Source organism: Dreissena polymorpha, chromosome 9 (genome assembly GCF_020536995.1).
Source record: "Dreissena polymorpha isolate Duluth1 chromosome 9, UMN_Dpol_1.0, whole genome shotgun sequence".
NCBI classification, from domain to species: Eukaryota; Metazoa; Mollusca; class Bivalvia; order Myida; family Dreissenidae; genus Dreissena; species Dreissena polymorpha.
In genome coordinates this window covers 59,066,542-59,092,650 of record NC_068363.1, presented here as the reverse complement: position 1 = coordinate 59,092,650, position 26,109 = coordinate 59,066,542, and the positions used below count along the sequence as shown (strand labels likewise).

The 26,109-nt window shown below is 36.2% G+C and overlaps 1 protein-coding gene across 37 annotated transcripts in view; it reads left to right on the top strand.

Annotated features, from left to right (window-relative positions):
* The first annotated feature begins 944 nt into the window (after positions 1-944).
* LOC127844416 (DNA topoisomerase I, mitochondrial-like) overlaps positions 945-26,109 on the top strand; it is a 115,132-nt gene continuing 89,967 nt past the window's right edge. For 7 of the 37 annotated variants that reach the window (XM_052374592.1, XM_052374590.1, XM_052374594.1 and 4 more), the window contains exons 1-14: positions 945-1,053; positions 1,320-1,353; positions 10,822-11,630; positions 11,778-11,902; positions 12,986-13,103; positions 13,725-13,944; positions 14,712-14,833; positions 16,841-16,963; positions 17,118-17,305; positions 17,774-17,837; positions 18,673-18,897; positions 24,416-24,554; positions 25,162-25,277; positions 25,724-25,838. In XM_052374592.1, the coding sequence (XP_052230552.1) occupies positions 946-1,053; positions 1,320-1,353; positions 10,822-11,630; positions 11,778-11,902; positions 12,986-13,103; positions 13,725-13,944; positions 14,712-14,833; positions 16,841-16,963; positions 17,118-17,305; positions 17,774-17,837; positions 18,673-18,897; positions 24,416-24,554; positions 25,162-25,277; positions 25,724-25,838 (2,506 nt within the window). In that variant the 5' untranslated portion in view covers position 945. The remainder of the gene's footprint in view (positions 1,054-1,319; positions 1,354-10,821; positions 11,631-11,777; positions 11,903-12,985; positions 13,104-13,724; positions 13,945-14,711; positions 14,834-16,840; positions 16,964-17,117; positions 17,306-17,773; positions 17,838-18,672; positions 18,898-24,415; positions 24,555-25,161; positions 25,278-25,723; positions 25,839-26,109) is intronic. The other 30 variants (XM_052374606.1, XM_052374613.1, XM_052374614.1 and 27 more) reach the window with 12 other exon arrangements.

Genomic DNA, 26,109 nt, shown 5'->3' with positions numbered 1-26,109 from the left:
ATTATTGTGCTCATGCTTAATAAACTGGTCTAAATGGATAAATATTTCTAATTAATTTTATAAAAATTGGTCCTTATCATGCAAATGTTGAAACCATATCAAAAATCGATGATTGACATACCACAATAATATCGCCGAATATCTTTATTTAGTATCTTTCTTATCAAAACAGACTTCAAGTGCACAAAGTTTACGAGACGGCGTTTATATAAAGATTTCTGCAACTGACCGCAAACTGACCTTGATACCTTGCGGATTGGAATGCAATGCATTACAGTCACTACGTTATTGTCAGTAAGACCGGTGTAACACAATGATCGCAACCCCTTCTGCGAACTCGTGTGAAGAACTGTATATAAACTCTGACTTTCACAAATGGCCGCGCATTGACCCGAACCTCGCGGGTTGAAATGCAATGCAAGTAAGTACTAAATATGACAACATAGCCTTTAGTATAAACGCTTTTGCGCTGGTAATTCTCTGAAAATAAAAGGTGAACGCACAAACTGTATTTATGTCGAAAATTGATTGTAAAACTGTTCTATCTATTGAGCCTTTTAATTAGAGATAAAATTGTTTCATGCAGTAAAACAGTGTTACAAAGACGCGGATATGTTTCCAATGTTCTGGTGTTATACTCAAATCAGCCAATGGAATAAATGAAGTGTATTCATTCGTACCTAGCCGCGGGAAATTTTATTTGAGTATTATTGGACACTTACAAAGTTCAAGTCAGGGTGAAAAGCTGGCTTAATACAGCTAACGCCGAAAAATATCATCATATTTATGAGGTATTATTTGCTTATCTTGAGATAGTAATGGAAAGAGACGGTATGAACTATTTGCTGCCTCTGTGAACATCGTGCGGAGGCCGGAACAGTCCGATTAATTACGGCGATCGACGGATGTTTATCGGCTATATTCGGTTTCAGTGACGTAATGCGCATGCGCATTTGTGAAAGTTTTGACTTAGTCCGTGCGGCCTTTGTCTACGATTTAAAAATCAGAAAAATGACAGAAGTTGATTCCGATCATGGCTTCAGAGAAAACGAGGTAATTTTACTACTGCTATATTCACTTTAATGAATTCATAATTGAATGACTTTATTCATTTATCATGTTTACCTCTGCAATTTGTGTTCAGTTTTTCAGCTGAAATTTTCAAAGTCCAAGATGGCCGAAAAATGTCTAAGTCCCACGCCGCTGTTAGATGATGTGTCGAAATTCAGATTCAAATTTGATTGCAAACACAAGATGTCTGTCCTTAATATTTATGTGTGAGTTAAAACTATGTTTTATTTATATATTGTGACTTTCAGGGAGCTGGGGATAGCGTGGATTCAGTGGAATCTGGTAAGAAACAATGCATTTTTTTACAAGAAAGACTTAGAAAATTGTGCATAAAATGTCATTCAAACACAAAAAAACGCTTTGCATATAAATATTATAAAAATATTTGAAACAGTTTGTTGAATTAGCCTGTATTTTTTATAAAACAGGTATAATCATAGTGTGTTTCCTTATAAAATGCTAATTTTTATTTGCTAAATATATTGCTGTTTATTATTTGCAACATATAATTGGTCATTATATCTGGATGTCTTATTCTTGGCTGGCACTTTGAAGTCTGAATAAGAAGGTAAAATGTAATTAATGTGCACAAAGTAATATGACGTACAGAAATCTGTTTATTCAAACTATTTACAAGAATTAAGTAGCCAATAGACCAATTCATTGTTATTGTTTTGATTCCGAATTTTCGCGCATGCGCGATGCGCTGGTAGGCAAAAGCACTGGGTACAGTTACGATAAACACTATGTCATATAAATAACGGCACGTGTTTAGTCAATATATCGAAAACATTAACAACAACATCATCACACCTAAATACTATTAAAGATATTGCATTTTTAATGTCAATATTGTTTAATTAATACATGTATTCTTATCTATAAAAAATATATACTCGTTAGTCATAAGCATCAAGGTAAAGGTGGTCTGAAGACTAAACACCGACAATTTCACAAAACAAAGCTATGCATTAGCCGTTGTATTTCTTGCAGAAGGACTTCAAAAATTACAAAAAATAATAAAGCATCCCATTATATAATTATAATTATCAATTGTATGAGTATGAAAGTGTGGTAAAAAAATGAGTGAAAGAAAAGGGGTGCATTAAAATCTGACATACCGGTACAACAAAGCCCTATTAAAAGCGAAGTGCATGACCGTATTTAAATGTTATGATCATTTTCTTTTAAATTGGATGATTTGTTTTTAAGGTGTATAACACTATAGATGAATCATAACATACAACTGAAAAACACAACTTCACATGATGCAAATTAACCTGTGAATTCATGTATATTGAAATTCCTTTACAAGTGTATATGAGTGACAAATATCTTACATGTTATAATATATATCTACATTGTTTTTTATTTTTCGTAAATATTATTTACCCCGGTAGTCATACGTAATTTCTTGTTTTCATGATGTCGTTTGTGCATGGCCGTAACATTCAATCTTCAAACGGAATGACGTAGTTTTCATTAACCGGTGCCCGCTAAATACGTTTAATGATTATATGTACATTTACCATTTATTAAATACGTTTTGTTATAAATTACCGGCAAACAGGCTAGTATCTTCAAAGCGTACATTTTCTGTTAATATATACTGGACAAATTATTAATTTTTTTTTACGATATGTAGCATATTTAATTGAACAGTTGAACTTTGGCGGTATATTACTCAACCCCAAATAACTGCTCAATACTACTAGAAAGAGAAGACATGGTGGTATCATCAATTGTGTTTAATGACCAGGCTTTCATATACCACCTGTGGTCAGGGACCTATTGTTTGTATAGGTCCCTGCTGTAGTTTATGACACTTTGCTGTTAGTTAAGTAGGGACAATATCTGATCAAAACGAGATAATCGGCTTGTGCCGAACAAAGGGGGCAATTAAACACCGGAATACAAAGGCTAACACGATTTTAAGATTGATGCAAACAATCAAATCAAACCAATTAAATTAAATTAATTTAATGTGTCAAAGTGTTAGTTTTCCTAGACAGACAGACAATACTTTTTTTAGTAATTTCCTTTTTACTCCCATCGTCAACATAATATATTTTGTATATAACAATAAAAATACATATATGTTGCTTTAAGGTAGGTGAAACTATGTCACAAAGTATATTTACATTTTTTTTTAGGGTAGGTGTACCCATTGAGCATAAAAAGCGCACAACGAATATACAATATATGTAATTTATTTTGTAAAGTCGCGATTAATTCCTTTTGTTAAATTATAGTATTTAAAGGACACAAGAAAATCTATTTATGGTGTTGTTTTTTTCCGGTTTGCCTGTTTGCATTTAAAAATAAAATATTTTGCCAATAATACTACCGAGTTTATAATGTGTGCATTGATGTAATCAGCTATCGTCAGATTACAGAATGATATAATTTTAAAATTTAGTTCAATGTTTTGGAATACTTTTTTTAGTTGACTTGCACAATGTACCTCGTCAACATCACAGTCATGTGTTTGATATTGATACGCGCCAGAAAACATATTTCAACAAACACGAGTATGAATAAATCAAATGTATATTGGGGTACATAAGATGAACAATGGGTAAATTACGTTATACGATTTAACAAATTTGATCTAATACTCAAAGATTCCTTAACACATAAACAAAGTGTTATTAGTTCAGACCCTGTTCTTTAGTTGCAGCAATTGTACATACGTAATAACAGATGGATTATGGATTATCATAGTGGTAGGTTAATATATGCTGTGTGCATGGAATCGATCTATTTATTGTTTGTGTTTATTCTTATTTGTTTGAGTACAGTACAACAACTTTTGGGATGTTTAAATCTAAAATCTAAAAATGATCGTAGACATGTAAAAATATATTAAATAATGTATTTAATATAGATGTAGAGCGTGACAATAAATATCGTGCTCGATATCTCCCCTTTGATCGTGTCTTTCTTTTGCCTACCAGAGTAGCACGGATAAAGATACGCAGGTGCGCGTGACGTCACGCGTGAATTGGTCTATAGGAGATTTGAGTAATATTGGCTTACAGTTTACAGTAGGTGATGTTTAAAAAACATTTGAGATAAAATTGCACCATGCAATTGTCTCTTATAGATCTATAACATATAATATATATATGAAGGTTGAAACAAAAAAACTAAATGTTTAAACTTTATATTTAAAATATCTTCTAGAAAGTTCAATCAGTGATTTTCCTCACCACTTTGGGACAGGTACCAGTCATAAAGGGAAAACTTATAAGCGTTGTTTTCTACCAAATTGGGAAATAACTATTTACTTTGCTGATAATTATATTAAACAGATTCAAATAATAAGATGCATTTTAAAATCAAAATGGTAAGTGATTATCTGCAAAAGCTTGTTTCTATTAACACTAAGTAATGAGTTCATAGAAGTAAACACTCTTTTAATTGTAACCGTGCTTAAGGGTATCAGCTTTCACGGTCTTATTCGGTACTGTGAGCCTCATGTTCTTTAGGACAACCTGCCTCTCACTAAAACCAGGTTTGCGTCAGTAGACTCGGCCGTCGATTTAACATCAACATCTGACAACTATGCGCTTGACTATATTATATACTTTCAGCGATTTTTATACCCCCACAAACGAAGTTTAGGGGGTATATAGGAGTGAGCTTGTCTGTCGGTCTGTCGGTCCGTATTAAGTGTCCTTCTAATTCAAGTTGTTTTCATCCGATCTTCACCAAAATTGGTCAGATGTTGTATCTAGGTGATGTTTAGGTCATGTTCGAATATGGGTCATGCCGGGTCAAAAACTAGGTCACGGGGTCACTTAGTGCGTTTTAATCATTGAGCATGGTGTCAGCTCTATAATTCAAGTAGTTTTCATCCAAGCTTCATTAAACTTGATCAGAAGTTCAGGCCTTAACACTAAGGCACGTCCTAACATCATTCACTGCCTGTACCTAGGTCCGGGCTAGCCAATGTCCCAGGAACATGCCCGACCGGTCGTGTGTATTTTGGGCGGGATTATGTGTTCTATATCAATAAACTGCGTTTTAACCAAGCTTTTCAAAGATGCAATAATCTTAATACAGTATGATCAGATGACAATTAAATGCCAGAGCGATGTCGGAGACAACAAACGGATCGTATCTTGAAATAGATTTGGAACGCCCTGATTACAATCAAAAAGAGGCCGACAATGCAGAAAATCCCCGACAGTTTTCCTGGTAAAACACGTCAGTACTTACTTTTAAACGGAATTCCGCTAGATACGTTTTTTGATTGGTTTCCTCGAAGTGACGTGTTTTCTCGATAAAAATACATTTTTAAACTAAAAGCCGGGATCGCCCAGGATCGTCTGGGATCTGTGAAGGTATAAAACTCGACATTAACAAAAAGTTACTATAAAATTATTAGTTATTTATCAATTTTAAATAACTTTAATTTGTTTGATCAATTAGAAGTGTTTTGACAATCTTTTTTACGTAATTCAATTAGCAAAACTAATGTTAATGGGCGATCCCGGCTTTAAGTAGAGAGTTAACCCTGTACAATTGTTTCTACTACCGTAACACGTTATTTTGCGACACCTAAGTTTCACTTACCATTTGTTGTCAGACGGCAACCGTGGCAATCTATGTAAAAAAGGTTTTAACTTCGTGTCGTTGTTTAAGTTTGGCTTTACGGGTGGGGATGGGGGTTCCTCGGATAAGAAAAGAAAAGGGAAGGAGGAAAGTAAGAGAAAGTATTGTAGTGAAATAAGGTCACTTCCAACAGCCTTGCTGTTGGGCTAGCTGTTGGGCTAGCTCTTTAGTGACGTGGTTAAAGTGTCTGACTACCAATCTGGAGGTGGTGGGTTCTATCCCCGGCCTGAGCTCAGAATTTTCACATTAATGGCGACGAGGCAAAAAAGAACTGTGAATGGGAAAAAGGGTCTGAGCTGTTTAATGGTTTCTGAGAGGGCCATGCGGATGCAAGACATGCTGTAGTGGGCGTGTCTGGGCCTTGAAACATTAAAAGGGGGGGAGTGAAGTGAAATAAGGTCACTTCCAACAGCCTTGCTGTTGGGCTAGCTCTTTAGCGAAGTGGTTAAAGTGTCTGACTACCACTCTGGAGGTCGTTGGTTCAATCCCCGGCATGAGCTCAGTATTTTTACATTAGTATGAGGCAAAAAGAACAAGGAAATTTCTCCCGAAATAGCGTGAAGATAACAAATAGATGTCTTAAGTAGATGAATATTGAATTCATTAGCATTAGTAAGGCAAGCTAATAAGAATGATTGAATCATGATTGTGCATCTCCACGCACAAGAAAATACAAGTTGAATGATAAATATAAAGATTTTGATAATACTTGGGTAACGGCACATGAAAGATTGGTCAGGGCTAGTAGGTTCTGCATTTACTAGCCCGAATGGGCTAGTTGAAAAAAAGGTTAGTGTTAAGCCCTGAAGTTGTATCTGGATGATGTCTAGGCCAAGTTCGAACATGGGTCATGGCAGGTCCAAAACTAGGTCACGGGGTCACTTAGTGCGTTTTAAACATTGAACATGGTGTACGCTCTCTAATTCAAGTAGTTTTCATCCGATCTTCACCAAACTTGGTCAGAAGGTGTATCTAGATGATGTCTAGGTCAAGTTTGATTATGGGTCATGCCGGGTCAGAAACTAGGTCATGGGGTCACTTGGTGCGTTTTAAACATTCAGCATGTTTTCAGCTCTATTATTCAAATAGTTTTCATCTGATCTTCACCACACTTTGTCAGACGTTGTATCTAGATGATGTGTAGGTCAAGTTCAAACATGGGCCATGCCAGGTCAAAAACTAGGTCATGGGGTCACTTAGTGCGTTTTAAACATTGAGCATGGTGTCTGCTGTTTTTTGTGAAGACAACATGCAAAATATTCTGTGTCAATGCGGCATGTGAGGGTATTCGTCACGTCTGTGACAAAGCTCTAGTTTTCCTTGTATTTAAAGTACTGAAAAACAGCACTTTACTCAGAAGGAAAAAAATATAAATTTCAAAATTGCTGTCAAAAAAATCCTGATTGAAGGAAACTGAACAAATGCAACATTTAGTTAGTTTCCCTATGCAGCTCTATGGCTTGAACCTAAGTACATATAATATTGACAACTTTACAACATTTAGTTATCAATTTTAAAGTATTTGGGCGCCAAAAATCAAATACACCTATTTGCAAATATGAAGACTTCACTCAATAATTTTCCCAATTTCACGGTTTTCCGCGCAACATTTTACCAATTGGGCTGGTACTGCTACTATACCCAGTTGGGCAAAAAAAATCACTGGCTACATGATCCTCATTTTTAGCTCGGCTGTTTTCGGAGAAAACCCGAGGTATTGTCATAGCCAGCAGGGCTAGCGCTGGCCCAAAATTTCTTTGAGCCAACCAGTTTTCGTTTTTGGGTGCGCAAAAAGTGGTTTCTAATGACAACAATGGCATATCACATATAAGATGCAGTTTTCAACATAGAAATAATTATTATGGTACTTGTCAAAGTACAAACGTAAGTTATGTTATACATGTAAACTTAACAGTGGAGTAAGTTGTCCCAAATTTAAAATCCTGAAAATTAGTCCGGGGGTCTTAAAACCGAAGTCCCAGGAACCCAACAGGAATAAAGGGCAGAGTCCCTTACCCCACCCAGAGCCCTTACAAATTGTTCTGTGTTATAGTCTTTCCAATTGTAATTTCAGGTGAATACAATTAAAAATAATATAAACCACATCATCCGTATTACCGCATGTGTATTCGTCATTGTATTTCTTCTATAAAGAACTCCAAAAATAAATTTAAATCAGCGAAAAATAATGTATCCGAAAACGATAGTCCGAAAAATGTACAAGTTTTTCACTTGAAATAAAATTTGCATATCGTTTGATTGCAGAAAATGAAAACCAGTAACCTAGCAAATACGTAATAAATATACAATTTGGTTGACATTATTCTTTACAAGAGCGTATCTTGTGGGTAAAAAACAACTTAAATATCACCTTTCAATTTCAAACAATAACATCGATAATCAGCAGAAAGGTCTAAGATCATCAACATAGAACTAATTCTTTAATGATCATCCTTTAATTTAGATCAATAGTCAGTAGAAAGGTGTAAAGTAATCAGCTTTGAAATTATTTATTGTTGTGCTTCTTGTCATTTGTTTATCTTTAAATACGACGTTTGCCATCGGTCGCTATATTGTTGGCAGACGACAATAGTAACTGTGCCTGCGCATGAATGACCCAATGTGTGAGCGAACTCAATGTTGATTGGCCAGATACCACATGCGCTTCAATAACAACAAGGTCAAGCGATGTCTCATGTGCTGGTGCAGACTGGTTTTCGTTTATTGTTTAATTTGCGAACACTTTCAATGAAACAAAGAGAAAACAATAGAAAACCAGTCTGGATTTAAATGGCGGAAATTTTCAAAGAAATTTTTCGAGATTTTAGCATTTTCGCAAATCAGAATTTTCTTGAGCCAAATTCTCAATATTTTCGCAAATTGCTCAAATGGCGAACGACAGCGCGAGCCCTGGCCAGCTCGTCTGCTATCCGCGTCGTGCTAAACCTTAACTGTTAACATTGGCTCTAAAATCACCTACAACTTTGAAACTTCATATGTAGCTGCACCTTGATGAGTTCTACACGCCACACCCATTTTTGGGTCACTAGGTCAAAGATCAAGGTCACAGTGACCAATAATATAAAAAAAAATCTCCTGACAAGCTTTCATTTATTCAAAACTGCACCCGCAGCCGAGCATTGGCACCTGCTATGCCGTGCTCTTGTTAAAATTCAGAATTGTTTAAATGAGTGAGTGATTATTAATCATTACAGGTAATTAGTTTTTCTGTTTTCTATTTGCATCGAAATTTGTTCCAAGGCAAACTATTGCTGCATACATGTATGTACAACAACATGTCATCTGCATGGAAAGCGTTTGTGTTGATATTTTTATGCCCCTGAAGGAGGGCATATAGTGATCTGACTGTCTGTCCGTCACACTTTGCGTTTAGGTTTCGAAAAATGCTCATAACTTCTATGTCGCTTCAGATAGCAATTTCATGTTTGGCACGCATGTGTATATGGACAATGCCTTTCCATATGCACACAAATTTTGATCCCTGTGACCATGACCTTGAACTTAGGGTCCGCGTTTAGGTTTCGAAATCTGCGTTTAGGTTTTGAAAAAAAGCTCATACCTTCTATGTCCCTTGAGCTATAACCTTCATATTTGATATGCATGTGTATATGGACAAGGCCTTTCCATACGCACACAAATTTTGACCCCTGTGACCTTGACCTTGAACTTACGGTCTGCCTTTATGTTTCGAAATCTGCGTTAAGGTAAGGTTTCGAAAAAAGCTCATAACTTCTATCAAGCGTTTATAGGGGGCATAAGTCATCCTATGGTGACAGTTCTTGCTTATAAATCTTTGTAGCTTGGAGAACATTGAAATCCTTTAATTTCTGTAAAAAAATTGTGTTGTTCACTTAAACAAAATTATATTGTGAATGATTTGGAATAGACATTTCCTCTAAATTAATTTAAAATTAAACATGCTGTATCTTTATCTGTACAGTATTTTAGATCAGTCATTATTTAATCATTTCTTGTACTGTATACAGTACTGATTTAACAAAAAATCTGGACAAAACTGTATTTAGTGTTGGGTGTTTTGACAACACGCTGCAGCAGTGTTTTTTTCAACATCTGGAATGGGGCCTGGTCCCTTTGAATTGGGAAAATTTGCGGCGTTTTGACATAAATTGGGAAATTAGTGTTGCTGTTGTTTTGGTAAAAAATGCTTCAAAATTGGGGATGCAAGTTTGTCCAGTATTATATTTACTAAGGTTGAACTTATATGGATGGGAGATGAAGAAAATAATTAGATCTACAAAAAAAATCCTTTGATAATTTTTAGCTTCCATTTTGGAAAAATATATATACTTTTTTCCATTGGGAATGGGTCCAGGTACGGGACCCAATTATGAATGAAAAAAAACACACTGTGCAGGTATACTGACCTATTGTGTAGAATGCAATGTTTTGACAAAAGAGATTAATATATGTGTTTGCAACTCTTCGCCGATTTTCTTTTGCAAAAAGGGAATTTTTTCATGTGAATTGGAAACTTTTATTTTGAAATTGGGAGAAATGGTCACATTTGAGATGGTGCTGTTTTACAGTTCCAAATTTATATAGGGGAAAAACGCTGTCAATATTTAACAATCTTACCTTTAACAACAGCAATTTAATAAATTATTTATATTTAGGAATGTTGTTATTGTTGTTTTCAACAAGTTACAAAGCAAATAATATCACTTGGTGCTTTACATAAAGACATGTCATCAGTCTCAATTTATGGATGTCGTCTATTGTCAAAGTATGGCTTTAAGAAAACTAAAACTGTTGAGACTTGTCTAGAAGAGTCAGAACCTTCACAGTTATAGTGTAATAACATGATTATTTTGTTATCTTAAAGTAGCTATACCAACTTAATCGAGTTTTGTTCTTTAATAGATTTTGGTTTATACCAAAATGGTTATTTTGACATGCTTCTGAAAGAATATTTTAATGGATTTTTGCATTAAGTACCAAAGAATTAAAAACAACAACATCAAATTTCAAATTTGAAGGTTTCAACATGCAAATTTACTTTAATACCTCAAATAGAGAAGCAATCTGGTCACATATGCTTTTCTTTACGTAAACTGAACAAGTAACACATAGTTGTGTATATTTGCTTAGGTAAGGCAGTGAATGGTGATGATGGCATTTTAAACCACGTTGACCAAAATAAGCAGAATGGTTTTCCAGAGGAAGTGAAGGCAGGAGAACACAAGCAGGATGGTGCCTCAAGCAAGAGCAAAGAACATCGCGACAAAGATCGTGACCACAAACACAGCTCGAGCTCTGACAAGCACAAATCCAGCAGTAGCTCTGATAAACACAAGCACAGCTCGAGCAGTTCCAAACACCATTCCTCCTCCAGTTCTAGCAAACACCGTGATGGGCATTCAAGTTCAAGCTCGTCGCACAAACACGGCTCAAGCTCTTCATCTAGTAAACACAGAGAAGGACACTCAAGTTCCAGTAAGGATAAGCACAGCTCTAGCGGACATAGCAGCAGCAAAGATAAAGAAGGTGATAAGGATAAACACAGAAGCTCTGAGAAACACAGCTCATCCTCATCAGATAAACACAAGCATAGCTCTAGCTCAAGCAGTAAACATTCCTCGGACAAACCTCGTGATAAGGAGGGAGAGAATGATAAACATAACAGCAGCAGCAAGAAGGAGAATCTTGATTCTGATAAGGAGAAGGAGAGAAGAGAGAGAAAAGAAAAGGAGAGGCAAGAAAGGAAGGAAAGGGAAAGAAAAGAAAGAAAGGAAAAGGAGAGGCAAGAAAGAAAAGAGAAGGAACAAAAGGAAAGAGAAAGCCAAGATAAGGAATCTCTGAGTGTGAAAAAAGAGCCAATATCCCCTGTCAAAGAAAAATCATCACCTGTTAAACCAAAAATTGAACCAGAAAGTGAAGATGAAGATGATATTCCTCTTGTAAGTATTCTTTGTTGTTTGCTTTATTTTCACACTCATGGCAAAAATGCACAAGTTAAGAAACATCACCGGTGATTTTGCTTTTCTCAATGGCTTTCTCTTAGAAGTTGTATTCTGTTATTTCTGAACTGTTTTCTGCTTCTTTAGTCTGCAAGACTCAAGCAAGAAACAGATGATATCAAACCAGTTAAGCGAGAAAAAGATCTTAAACCAGTGAAGCGAGAAAGGGTTGAATCTGATGATGATGATGAAGACGTGCCACTGTCAGCCAGGTAACAAGACATGATTAATGTTGTCATCCTTGTTCTAGGAAAAATCTGTTTTATACATTTGCATAAAGTTTTGTCCCAGATTAGCCTGTGAAGTCCCCACAGGCTCATCAAGGACTACTCTTTCTGCTACTATGCTATTTCTGGTATAAAGGAAGTCTCTTTTTTGAGAAATACAGTTTAGGTGGAATGTCGTCACAGATTAGCCTGTACTGGCTTATCTAGGACAACACTTCGTGCACATTCATTTAGCCCAGTTTTAGTAGAATTAGGCCGAATGTTCTGCTTGTCTCTTGGTTATGTGTATCAGCAGCTGCCAATGCAACTTATGCTGATGGCTTGATAAAGTGATTGGCCAGTCTTTTGTCTATACAAGGTTAACCTAAAATGATCTGTTCATATAATATCAATAATGCTTCCTACAAAACTTTAAAAGGATTGGTTTTGTCTTTAAATACTATCAATACACCCACACATCCCTTACCTCATTGTGACCTTGACCTGCATAGGACTTAGACAAATTGAGAATGTAAAACAATTTCTTTGTTAACCAAAGTTGATGGTTTATATCAATACTACTTACTTTAAAACTTCCATTCAGCACTCTGGAATTTCTCGAACCTGACCTCATTTTCACCTTCTAATTGATTTAATCTGGGACTAAGATGAATTTAAATAGGCCAATAAATCAGTATGAACTAGTACTGACAAGGCTTTCATTGGGCACATCAATGTTTATTGAATGCAGCATCATGTTCATTATAAGCATGGTTAAGATGTCTTGAGATGTTGATAACCGGTTGCTCACATTGTGCTTTATATGTTAATGTGAAATCATTCTAATCAATCATTTATTTAAGTTTTTTTTTTGAAACAAGAGAAATTATTTTGGTGTGCCAAATCTTTCTAGATATGTTAAATATAATATGTTATAATATATGTTGCATGCATAATCATTCTGATAAATGATTGATTAACTGAATGCGCCTTAGAGAAAGTATTTCAATGTGTCAAATTTAAACAAAAATGTTTGAAAGGGGAAAATAAAACAATAGAGAAAACTAATGTAATTTTGTGGTATTGTAGAATGGCCCAAGTAAAGAAAGTTAAGAAAGAAAAGCCGACACCAACAAAACCCTCGCCGCCCTCAGGCAAGAAACGCAAGGCTGAGCCCCAGGACTCTGATGAGGATGAGAAACCATTAGTGAGTTACTGAGTTACTTGCTGGTAATGAGTTATGTGTGGTATGTAGCCTTTATGGCATAAATAAAGGATTTTAATACATTTTAATAAAAACAGGAGTTGAATGACCCTGTGCAGAAAATTGTCAAAGGTCAAATGCAATATATATGTGTCAAAATACTTCAACTCCAAGTTCTTTATTTCTTTTTCGTGGTTACAATTGAATGAAAATGACACTGGGCAGATTATTTGAAGTACTCAAAATTAAGAAATTGTAAAATGCTTTTGTTGACATTTTATTGAGTCATTAAAAAAAATGTTTATATGCTGATTGTTTTGCTTTTAAGTTATAAATTATCAAAACCAATAATGTTTACCTTTTTAGTTCAGTTTTTCAAGAAAAAAAAATGTTTCAGACTATTGTGTTTTATTTATTTTATCAAGTTCTGCTGCAAACGATAATAAGCTTCAATTAATCATAGAAATAGTACAACATTGAGACAGAAAGTCAGTATTAAAACCTGCAAAGAATTGATGCAAGCATTCTAATGTGAATAAATTGAAATCAAGAACATCCAGGCAATTTTGTAGTCAAATAAGACTGATTCAGACTAAAAACCTCGGCCAATTTTCTTTCAAAAAGAAGAAAAAGAAGTCAAAGACTGCTGCCAAGACGACCACACCCACGTCGTCCCCTACTAAGAAGAAGAAAGGGGCCAAGGAGGAGCCCCAGGAGGTTTGGAAGTGGTGGGAGGAGGAGAAGGCAGAAGGCGGGGTAAAGTGGACATTCCTGGAACACAAGGGGCCTGTTTTTGCCCCCGAATATGAGCCTCTTCCTGATGAAATCAAATTTTACTATGATGGTATGAGAATTGTTTCTCCAAAATTTGGGCTAAATGCAAGTGCACATAGTGTCATCCCAGATTATCCTGTGAAATCTGCACAGGCTAATCCGGGATGACACTTTCCCGCTACACTAGATTTTCTTTTTAAAGAGAATTCCTGAAAATTAACAATGCCATTAAAGTGTTGTGTTATCCCTGATAAGCCTGTGAAGTCTTCACTGAATTTCAGTTTAAAAGAGATCACCATTAAACAAAAATACCATTCAAAGTGGACAGTGTCCTCCCTTATTGGCCTGTGCAGACTGCACAGGCTAAAGTGGGATGACACTTAAGGCACATGCATTAAGTCCAGTTCTCCCAGAACGAGACTTGTGTGATTGTGCAGGGGTTATTTTCACTCTTTTTCGGAATGGGATAGCGTCTTGTCCATGCAGAAATCATGTTTAAATGGAATCTTTATTAGAAGGATTATGGTAAATTACCATAGAATTTGATACTGCCTTAATATACTCTGACTCAGCACTTATTTAAGGCATATTGAGACACTTTTAGGTACATTTTAGGATAAAAAAAAACTGCACAGGCTAATCAGGGACAACAATTTCTGCCTAAACAGCACTTTCTCTAAGAAGAGACTTTTTTAAAGGAAAATATACAATAAAAGCGAAATGTGTTGTCCCTGATTATCCTGTGTGGACTGGAAGACTTAGATTGGACAATATTTACGCCCACACCTTAAGCCCTATATTCCCAGAATTAGGCTCACATTCACTTTCCTCTCACAGGCAAGGTGATGAGGCTGAGCGAAGAGACAGAGGAGGTGGCTACATTCTACGCTAAGATGTTGGACCACGATTACACTACCAAAGAGGTCTTCAACAATAACTTCTTTAAGGACTGGAGAAAGGTACAAACCTCATCAGTGCGTTTTTATCACCACTTTTAAATGGTGCCAGGTCTATTTGGATCGGGAAATTTTGTTCTGTTTTGACTAAAATTTGAAAATGTTGTTGTTTTTTTGCTTACAAATACTTTAAAACTGATATTAAACGTGTTTTCAATGTTATCTTAAGGTTTAACTTTTAAATTGGATGAAAGATTAACCAAATGTTAAGTTTTCATTTATAAAAAAGGTTGTTTGTTTTATCATTCAACAGGAATTGGGGAAAATAAATCTGTCTGTCCGTGTGTCCATGCACAATTTTTGTCCGGGCTATTTCTCAGCAATTAATGACCGGAATTCAATGAAACTTTATGGGAAGCTTCACTACCAAGAGGAGATGTGCATATTATCAGCCGGTTCTGGTCGGATGATCAGAGCTCTAGATAAGGATTTGTGAAATTAGTAACGGTACTGCCACTGACAGAAAGAAAAGGAGTAACGCTGAAAATCAATAAGTAACTGTACTACCATATCCAAAAATACAGGTAGTACTGTACTACCCGTGTTCTTGTATATTGAAGGGTGTATAACTGACTTTACAGAAACATTTGAAGCAATTATAATAAATATATTTAGCTTCTTAAACAGTTACTTTATGAGGTTTACCATTCTGCATTATGATACAAATAAACCTACAAATTAAAACGCATGACTAAATACTATTTCTTCATTTTTCTTGACAAGAAAACACAAGCCAACTAGTAAGCTAAGTAATTATGTCACTGTCTCATTTCAAAAGAAATTCATTGCTTTAGCAGTTAGCTGTAAAAGTTGCAAAGTAGCCACAGATGTAATGACATTGTTTAAGATCGGGGCGACAATATTTTTTTTCTGGGTTTACAGATTAAATATCAGGATAGTTAGACGACCGTATGTAGCCATTATATGAAAACAAAGTGTGTTTTTTTATACCGAAAGTTAGCCGGCCTTCCCTTGCGCGCAGACATATTGTTTTTGATGGGTTTACGAGTTACTGGAATTCACGCGACAGAATAGACAATAATATCGGAACCCAGTCTACAACTTTTTGGCAATTTAAATTAACAAAAAGCGCCGTTAGGTTAGAGACCAACAAATCACGCCTCGCTGACGCGGACGTATCGGTACGGCCAGATTTATTTTGTAAATGCGTAAAAGGGATATTAAAGTCGTAATTGTACGTCCAGTTTATAAAAATAAATGCGTAAACCTTCATGAAAAAGCCGTATTTACGGATGTACGGCCCTTATCTGGAGCTCTGGATGATTTTTCACAGAGTTATGGCCCTTCGAAATTTTCCATTAACTGTACATATAGTGCAATTCTTGTCCGGGCTATTACTCAGTAACTAATGACCGGAATTCAATGAAACTTTATGTGAAGCTTCACTACCAAGAGGAGATGTGCATATAAATAGCGGGTTCTGGTCGGATGATTTTTCACAGAGTTATGGCCCTTTGAAATTTTCTATTAAAAATTATTGTCCCCCCAACTACTGTGCCCTCAAGATGTTTCCTTTTATCTGAATATATAGTGCAAGATTGTGACAAAAAAAACTTTGGGGAGCCTCACCCGTCTCCGGCGGTTTCTTGTTTTATATTGGGAATGGGTCTTTATAACAGTCCTGAATTAAAAAATATAAAACACAACTGCACATACAATGAAAAGTCTTTGAAATTTAGTAGAGTGTTCATGGAAGCTCCAGTTTGGTTTATTATTTTTTTGAGCTGAAAAAAATTATGCCCTCTGCGTGAAACTGAAAATCATAGCCTCATTCAAATTTTATCAATGCATTACTTGAGGGTTTGTGCGTATTTCAGGTAATCAAATATAAAGATGCATTTTATGTATTGCATATTTGTTTCTACAATAGAAAAGTGCTACACAACATAATTATGTAAGTAGATTTGCTTAAGAAATAAATGTTGATAATTTACCATAGACAGAATTGCTGAAGATTATCATTAACTCGAGAGAAATTGGCTCTGACAGGTGATGACTGCTGAAGAGAAAGAGAAGATCAAAGACCTGAAGAAGTGCAACTTTCGTGACATGTGCGAATACTTCAAGCAGGAGTCGGAAAAGAGAAAGAACAGGTCCAAGGAAGAGAAACTGGTAAGATATCAGCGGATGTTTAAACATGTAAAATTTATAAATTGTGTGCAGTCCCAATGGAATGTTTGTATGCTTTTGTATGTAGCCTATAGTTTTTATGATTTGTCGTATTGCAAGGCACTTAAGTTGTGTATTCTATTACTTAAATAAACAGAAACTCAAGGAAGAGAATGCAGCTAAGCAGGAGGAGTATGGATTCTGCATCATGGACGGCCACAAAGAGAAGATCGGCAACTTCCGCATTGAACCCCCCAGTCTGTTCAGGGGGCGCGGTGAGCACCCAAAACAGGGCATGCTGAAACGCAGGGTGCAGCCTGAAGATGTCATCATCAACTGCAGCAAGTAAGGGTTGAGTGTTGTTACAACATAAGACTTCTGAAGTTTTCCCTTTTGGTCTCAGAAAGCCATTTTTATTTAATTAATTTGCACCATTTTAAATTAAAACTGAAAGTAAACTGGCATCAAACAAGAAGGATAGAAGAAGATTTTAAATAAACATTTACTGACTTAACTGTTGTGTGATTTTTAACCCCAATTTTCTTGGGGTTATCTCAAAGATTTTGTGTAAATTTATGTTATAAAATTAGGATGAGGTACATTTGATTCCTGGGAAAATTTTAGAAGTGTTTCGAAAAGTTCGATTTTAAAACCTCTTTGAATACCGCACTGGCATATTGCAGTAGTTGCATTTTTTACAGCAATGTTTTGCCTAGTTTTGATAACCTACCATTTTGACAGTCATTTAATGCCACTGTCCTTTAGATCTACATGTGATGTGTGTGTGGACATGGATTGTGTTTCTGCTTACAGGGATTCCAAGATACCAGAACCACCGAAAGGACACAAGTGGAAAAAGGTCCAGTTTGACAACGAGGTCTGTACACACATGGAGTTTTGGGCTGAATCAATTTGTACATAAGCTGTGCTCTCGGAAAACTGGGCTTAATTCATGTATAAAGTATCGTCCCATATTAGCCTGTGCAGTATGCACAGGCTAATCAGCAATGACACTTTCAGTATTAGGGGTATTTTTTTGTTAAAACAAAGTTTCATCCTAGTGAATATCAAGTTGAGGTGGACAAAAATCATTTCAGATTATTATGGGAGTCAACTTTAAGCAGATGCAGAAGTCCAGTTTTCCCAGAACAAGGCCCGTCATTTTTAGCTCGGCTGTTTTCGGAGAAAACCCGAGGTATTGTCATAGCCAGCTCGTTGTCCGACGTCCGCGTAATGCTAAAACCTCACCATTTTGTTAATGTTTTGAACATTGGCTCTAAAATCAAAGTGCTTCCGCCTACAACTTTGAAACTTCATATGTAGCTGCACCTTGATGAGTTCTACATGCCACACCCATTTTCAGGTCACAAGGTCAAAGATCAAGGTCACTGTGACCTCTAAAAAAAAATCTGACAAGTTTTATATATTCAAAACTGCACCCACAGCCAAGCATGGCACCCGCTATGCGGTGCTCTTGTTAAAGATTGTATCATAATTGCATTGAAACACTACGTTCTACTTTTAAAACTTTAATATAAGAAAGTTTTTAATTAAATTATTGCTATTAAGAGATTTTCTTTAAACGAAAAATTCGATAAAAGCGGAAAATGTCATTGATTATACTGTGCAAACTCCACATGCAAATCTGGGAAGACACTTAATGCAGGTGCATTGAGTCCAGTTTTCACAGAACAAGACTCACTTATTACTAGGTTACCTGGCTAGCCAGCTGGACAGAGAACATCCAGGGCCAGATCAAGTACATCATGTTGAACCCGTCTTCGAGACTCAAGGGCGAGAAGGACTGGCAGAAGTATGAGACCGCGCGTCGCCTGCACAAGTGTGTGGACAAGATTCGCGCCAACTACCAGGAGGACTGGAAGTCCAAGGAGATGAGGGTCCGACAGCGGGCCGTCGCCATGTACTTCATTGATAAGGTACCAGGTGTTAGTTTTTTCAGAATTCAGCCCCATTGCCAACATCAAAAAGTAATATATTTTTCCAGTGCCAGCCTAAAATTTTAAACAGAACGTTTTGAAAAGAGAAAATTTATTTAAAAAATAAAATAAAAATGCAAAATATCGCACTTATCCCTACCCATCGCTTTCAGTTGAAACATGATACTTAGTAAGTATTATATCAAAAACACTTATTCTCTGTTTGAAGTACACTGCAACTCCAATATATCGCAGTTGAAGGGGTCCAAAGATCGCGACCGTGATTTCCGGCGTGTGATATAAATTGTCAAGTTATTCATGCGTGTATATGTATGCATTAGCATAGTTTGGCAATCTCAAAACACACTATTTACTTACCATATTGAATTATGTGTTATATCCATATGTTATTCATTGGTATAACACAAAAAACTATTCAATGTGAGTATTTTCAAATGCATATGTTTAAATTTGTAATCCGAAAAACATTGCCGAGTTTTATTGTACAAGAAAGCATGCACAAATAAGACCCATGTACAAAATTACATCATTCACCTCATGAAAAGCATGGGCTTTAATAGTTTAACAAACTGAGGGACATGATTCACCTCTCAATTAAAAGCAAGAAATTCACACTGTATCTAACGCGCAAAGATTGTTGAGATAGGTCAGTATTGACTTGTGACATTTACAGTTATAATTGTATACACCTTCATGTATGCACTGGTGCGTTTCGGCAGTTTAAAGCAAATTCAATAGAGAATGGTAACACCCAAAATGACCTATCATGTTTTTGCATTAGTTGGGTCATTGTTTATCGCGGTACACAGGTGCTATAGTGATGTACAATGAGAGCAAACAATCTGGTTAAAACTGGATTATGTATGTCAAATTAAACAGAAATTAAAGTGGGTGAAAAAAAGGGTAAAATACAACTTTGAAACGGATTTTATATCAGCAAATTCTCAGATTTTAAAACGTGTTATTTAGGGATTATGCTCATCATATTTTTGGGAGCCATAGCCGATTCGCGATATATTGGACAACGCGATATAACGGACCGTGATATATTGGACTTGCAGTGTATTTCCAAAAAAAACAATGGCTCTTTGAAACATATTTAGTCATGTAATGGACTGTTCTTTGTACTGATTTTAACCAATATAAAAAGTAAAAGCCAAATCGTAATGTGTGTTGGAATCTTGGATCAGCACTTTATTGATTTTTTTTCACAACATTAAATAATGTCAATTTTTAGCTCACCTGATTGCTTAGGTGAGCTTTTGTGACCGGTCTTTGTCCATGGTATGTCAGTCCGTTAACATTTGCTCGTTAACACTCTAGAGGCCACATTTCTTGTCCCATCTTCATAAAACTTGGTCAAAGCTTTGTCCCAATGAAATCTCGGCCAAGTTCGAAACTGGGTTATGCCGGGTCAAAAAACTAGGTCACTAGGTCAAAAAAAAAGAAAAACCTTGTAAACACTATAGAAGTCACATTTCATGCCCAATCTTCATGTAACTTTGTCAAAATGTTTGTCTTAATGACATCTTGGTTGAGTTTAAAAGTGGTTCCGATCCGTTGAAAAACATGGCCGCCAGTGGGCGGGACAGTTTTCCTTATTTGGCTATAGAGAAACCTTGTAAACTCTCTAGAAGTCACAATTTTTGGCCAATCATCATGAAAGTTGATCAAAACATTGGTTTTATTGATATCTCGGACGAGTTCGAAAATGGTCGGAATCGGTGAAAAAACATGGCCGCCAGTGGGCGGGGCATTTTTCTCTATATGTATGTAGTGAAAACATGTGAACACAGTAGAAGTCACATTTTTGGCTCAATTTTCATGAAATTTGCTCAGAACAATTGTTTCCTTGATACGAGAGTTGAGTTCAAAAATGGTTCCGGTCAGTTGAATAACATGGCTGCTGGGAGTGGGGCAGTTTTCTCATTATGCCCCCCCCCCCTTTCGAAGAAGAGGGGGTATATTGTTTTGCTCATGTCTGTCCGTCCGTCCACCAGATGGTTTCCGGATGATAACTCAAGAGCGCTTATGCCAAGGACCATGAAACTTCATAGGTACATTGATAATGACTCGCAGATGACCCCTATTGATTTTCAGGTCAAAGGTCAAGTTCACGATGACCCGAAATAGTAAAATGGTTTCCGGATGATGACTCAAGAACGCTTATGCCTAGGATCATGAAACTTCATAGATACATTGATCATGACTCGCAGATGACCCCTATTGATTTTCAGGTCACTAGGTCAAAGGTCAAGGTCACGGTGACCCTAAGCAGTAAAATGGTTTCCGGATGATAACTCAAAACGCTTAGGCCTAGGATCATGAAACTTTATAGATACATTGATCATGACTCGCAGATAGCCCCTATTGATTTCCAGGTCACTAGGTCAAAGGTCAAGGTCACGGTGACCTGAAATAGTAAAATGGTTTCTGGATGATAACTCAAGAACTCTTATGCCTAGGATCATGAAACTTATGCCTAGGATCATGAAACTTCATAGGTACAATGATCATGACTTGCAGATGACCCCTATTGATTTTCAGGGCACTAGGTCAAAGTCACGGTAACCTTAAATAGTAAAATGGTTTCTGGATGATTACTCAAGAACACTTATGCCTAGGTTCATGAAACTTCATAGGTATATTGATCATGACTCGCAGATGACCCCTATTGATTATCAGGTCACTAGGTCAAAGGTCAAGGTCACAGCGCCAAAAAACGTATTCACACAATGGTTGTCAAGGTCACGGTGACTCAACGTAGAAAAATGCTTTCCGGATGATAACTCAAGAATGCTTACGCCTAGGATCATGAAACGTCATACAGGGTTCGCACAGGGCTTGAAAAGTGCTTGAAAATGAGTCCTAGGCTTGAAAAGCCCTTGAACAAAGGTTGGCCTTGAAAAAGTGCTTGAAAAGTGCTTATTTCATGTAAAAAAGCCTTGAAAATGTTTACTTCTGCTCAAAATTACGTTTATCATCGCTTTAATTATTAACTTAAATCGTTCTTAAGGGAAATATTATGAAAATTTATCATAAATTCCTTCGCGCAAAAAGTTGAGTACGAAATATAAGCTTCCTACACTATTGAGTACGAAATGTTATGTGTACACGTCACAGATTATGTGTACTACGTCAGAGGTTCTTCGTTGTGATCAATTTTCGCGAGTGAAAACGCAGCGATGGGGAAGTGTCGTTTCAAACCAGGGTGGTTAACTGAATATTCCTGGGTACAGAAAACAAATGACATTTGAAAAGCACATTGTCGAGAATGTATGAAGACCATTGATGTCGGGGGATTGGGGAAAGCGCTTTGAAAACCCACAAGAAAGGGGAAACCCACACAGAAAACATGAAATTGAGAATCAATTTATTTGTTTGTAATAACTTTAAAAAGTAAATACATATGTGAGACTCATTGAGTTAAGGATGGATATTAAAACATGTATTTGTATGTAATTAAATAACATGTATGAGTTAATATGCAATAAGTTTAATGAGGTTGAGCAATTAAATGACATTTACTGTGTTAATCTGGTTTGAAAATGCATTTTTTTAAAAGGAAACTAACGTACTGTTCTTGGCCTTGAAAATGAAAATTTGGCCTTAAAAAGTCCTTGAAAAGTGCTTGAAATTAGGTTTGCGATTTCTGTTTGAACCATGTCATAGGTACGTACATTGATCATGACTCGCAGATGAAATAATGATGAAACTTGACCAGGATGTTTGTCTGGACAATATCTAGGTCAAGTTTGATATTTGGTAAAGTTTAAATGAACCGACTCCTCTCAGGTGAGCGAACTAGGGCCATCTTGGCCCTCTTGTTTTAACTGTTATATATTTTGTGTACCAAACTACATTGTCATATAAATGTTATTTTAAAACTGAAATCATGAAAGACATTTATGCAGACGTTCAATTGTTTACTCAAATTTTTTTAATGAAATGATTTCATTAAAAAAAATTGAGTTAATTAGCAAAACTTTAAAACATGGCCAGAAAGTTCAAACTTCAGCCTTCACATGTACTTACAAGACATGGTCAGTCTGTTTGAAAATCGTATCAATTCAACCAAGCCAGTATAACTGCATAAACAAATTACAGATACTGGCCTTCACACTCTTTATAAAATTCTGAACAAAAACACATGTTTTAGTTGTCTGGCAAGTTAGTTGGAATTTGGTCAGGTAATAGTATTGAGGTCACCAGATAGTTATGCGACTAAATCCTTTTCCGATTAGAAGCAAAGTGAAAATGGCTTTATGAAAAAGGAATGAAACTAGAACAGCCTTGCAGTCTTTATGTTATTTGCTGAGAAGCAAAGTGAAAATGGCTTTATGAAATAGGAATGAAACTAGAACAGCCTTGCAGTCTTTATGTTATTTGCTGAGAAGCAAAGTGAAAATGGCTTTATGAAATAGGAATGAAACTAGAACAGCCTTGCGGTCTTTATGTTATTTGCTGAGAAGCAATGTGAAAATGGCTTTATGAAATAGGAATGAAACTAGAACAGCCTTGCGGTCTTTATGTTATTTGCTGGTCATTCATGTCTTAGTGTTGTAAATAAAGATTTTAACACTTTCAGGCTTTTTCCGCCCTATGCCACGGGTCCGAAATTCGGCCCCATTCCCAATGCAAATCTGTTTGTTTTTTTCCCAATTGAAAAAAAAAATTCCCAATTCAAAAAAAAAAAAAAAAAAAAAAAATTTTTTTTTTTTTTTTACCCTTAAAATATATAAGTTGACCTGATCTGATGTAGAAAATAGAAAGCATTGCATAAGTAAATTATCTGTTGCCTTGAATTTGTTTTTAAAACTGTAAAATATGTTAATGATTATTTAAGACTTTCCTTATGTTCCTCAAAATCCGGCGCTTCGCGCGATTTTTTTCACCTCAAAAAAGGCCAAGCCTTTTCCCTAAATTCAGATTAAAAAACCTGCACTTATCACACATGTTTGTAATATTTTGCAAAATTTTAATAATAAGTTATCCTAATAGTTGTTATTTACCAGTTAACGGCTTCTTTGAAATATAAGAAACACTATTTACATGCGATAATTTTTCCCAATTGAGCCAATTTTGCGATTATTTTTTTTCCCAAAATGGGGGTTTTCACGACGCGAAATTCCCAAAATTCCAGTGTGGCGTTTTCCCAAAATGGAGCGGAAAAAGCCTGACTTTAATCTCTTCAGAAAGGTCTTTAATTACATTTGATTTTCTAAGGGACTACCAGCATGTCGTAATGCATATGGGAGTGGTAAAAGATGAATGCATGTGCATTAAGTCTCCTACCAAATTAGCCAGTGCATTCTGCATTCTTCACTTATACTTTATTTTCCTAAGAAGAGACTTCCTTAAAAAGCAAAATAAAAAGCGAAAAAGTGTCATCCCTGATTGGAGTATGTTGACTGCACAGGCTTATCTGGGATATCACTTAACGCAGATGCACTAAGTCCAGTTTTGCCATAAAAGACTGATGTTCTGCTGTTTGCAGCTTGCCCTGAGAGCAGGTAATGAGAAAGAGGAGGGAGAGACTGCGGACACAGTGGGCTGCTGTAGCCTGCGCGTGGAGCACGTCAGCCTGCACAATGAGAAGGACGGCAAGTCTAACGTGGTAGAGTTTGACTTCCTAGGTAAGAACAGACATGAGAGCTACAATGTGTCGTCTGTGTTCATTGCACTTAATGGCTTGTGACTTAAATGCTTCAGGACAAGCCGGTCTTTTGTAGACTGCTTTCCTTTAAAAGATTACAGAAACATGAGATAAGCACTTCTTATTTGCAAGTTGAAAATATTTAATTATTTGATTTTTTTTTTTTTAACTAAGCTGATGTGTATTATGTGGTTATCACTTTTAGATAATATAGATTGATCATTGCAAGTTTATTCACAATACGACACAGTTGTGTAGTTGATCTTTATGTATGTTTTGGAGACCTTCAGCTGTGTTGTCAGACAAGTTGTCTGATTTAACACAGTGATAGATACAACAAAAAGGTTAAACTCCTCAGCTATTCTTAAAGAATTTATTTCACTTCATCGTAAATGAAGAATGTATTGTTTGTTGGTAAATTTTTATCAAGATGCTTTTTTTAGAATTGAAGAGTTTATTTGTGAAAAATGTTTGATGATTGTATATTATTTCAAACTAATTTAATCATGATTGAAATTGGTGGATTTATTTACTGGAAGGCCTGTGTTTGGCCCTGTATTGAGACTAACCTGTTGTGTGTGTTGCAGGTAAGGATTCCATTCGTTACCAGAATGCAGTGCCAGTAGAGAAGCGGGTCTTCAAGAACCTGCAGATGTTCATGGAGAACAAGGCACCTGGCGACGACCTCTTTGATAGGCTCAATGTACGCAAGTGAAGTATTTATAAATAGATACAAATGTATATAAATATACTGTATAATGTGCAATTGAGCCACGCTGTAAGAGAACCAGGCTTTTTGCACCTGTGTTAATTGTTGCCCCAGATGAGCGGCTGCAGTCAGCACAGGCTAATTAGGGACGGCACTTTCCACCTAGCCTGGATAATTTTGTATTTATAAGACTTTGTTTGAATACAAAATTCCATAAATGCACAAAGTGCACAGCCTTATTTGGGACAACACTTTTATCAAAATCATTAAGCCTCATTTTCCCATTTTTCGACTCAAAGCAGACATCTAGCTAGTCATATGTTACAATCACTATTTTGCATGACATCATTATGTCATTTGTGATTTTGACCCATAGTAATTTATGCCAGAGAGTCCATTCAGTTTGGTCACATGTCAGTGTTTGTGTGTGTGTTTTCAAGACGACCATTCTGAACAAGCACCTGCAAGATCTGATGGAGGGACTGACTGCCAAGGTGTTCCGTACGTACAACGCCTCCCGTACCCTTCAGGAACAGCTTGACCTTATGACCAATGGTACGGCCAGGGGCAATGTGGCCCTGTGTATTGGGCTGTGGTTTGAGCACTGGGAGAACTGGGCTAAATGCATGTGCATTAAAGTGTGTTCCAAGATTAGCCACAGGCTTATCAGAGACAACATGTTCTTCCTAGACTGGAGTTTCATTTAGAATAGACATTCTTTAAACAAAAAATTATTTAAAAGCAGAAAATGTCCTCCCTAAATATGCTGCGTAAGTGCACAGGCAAATCTGAGATGGCACTTTGCACTTGCATTTAGCACAGTTGT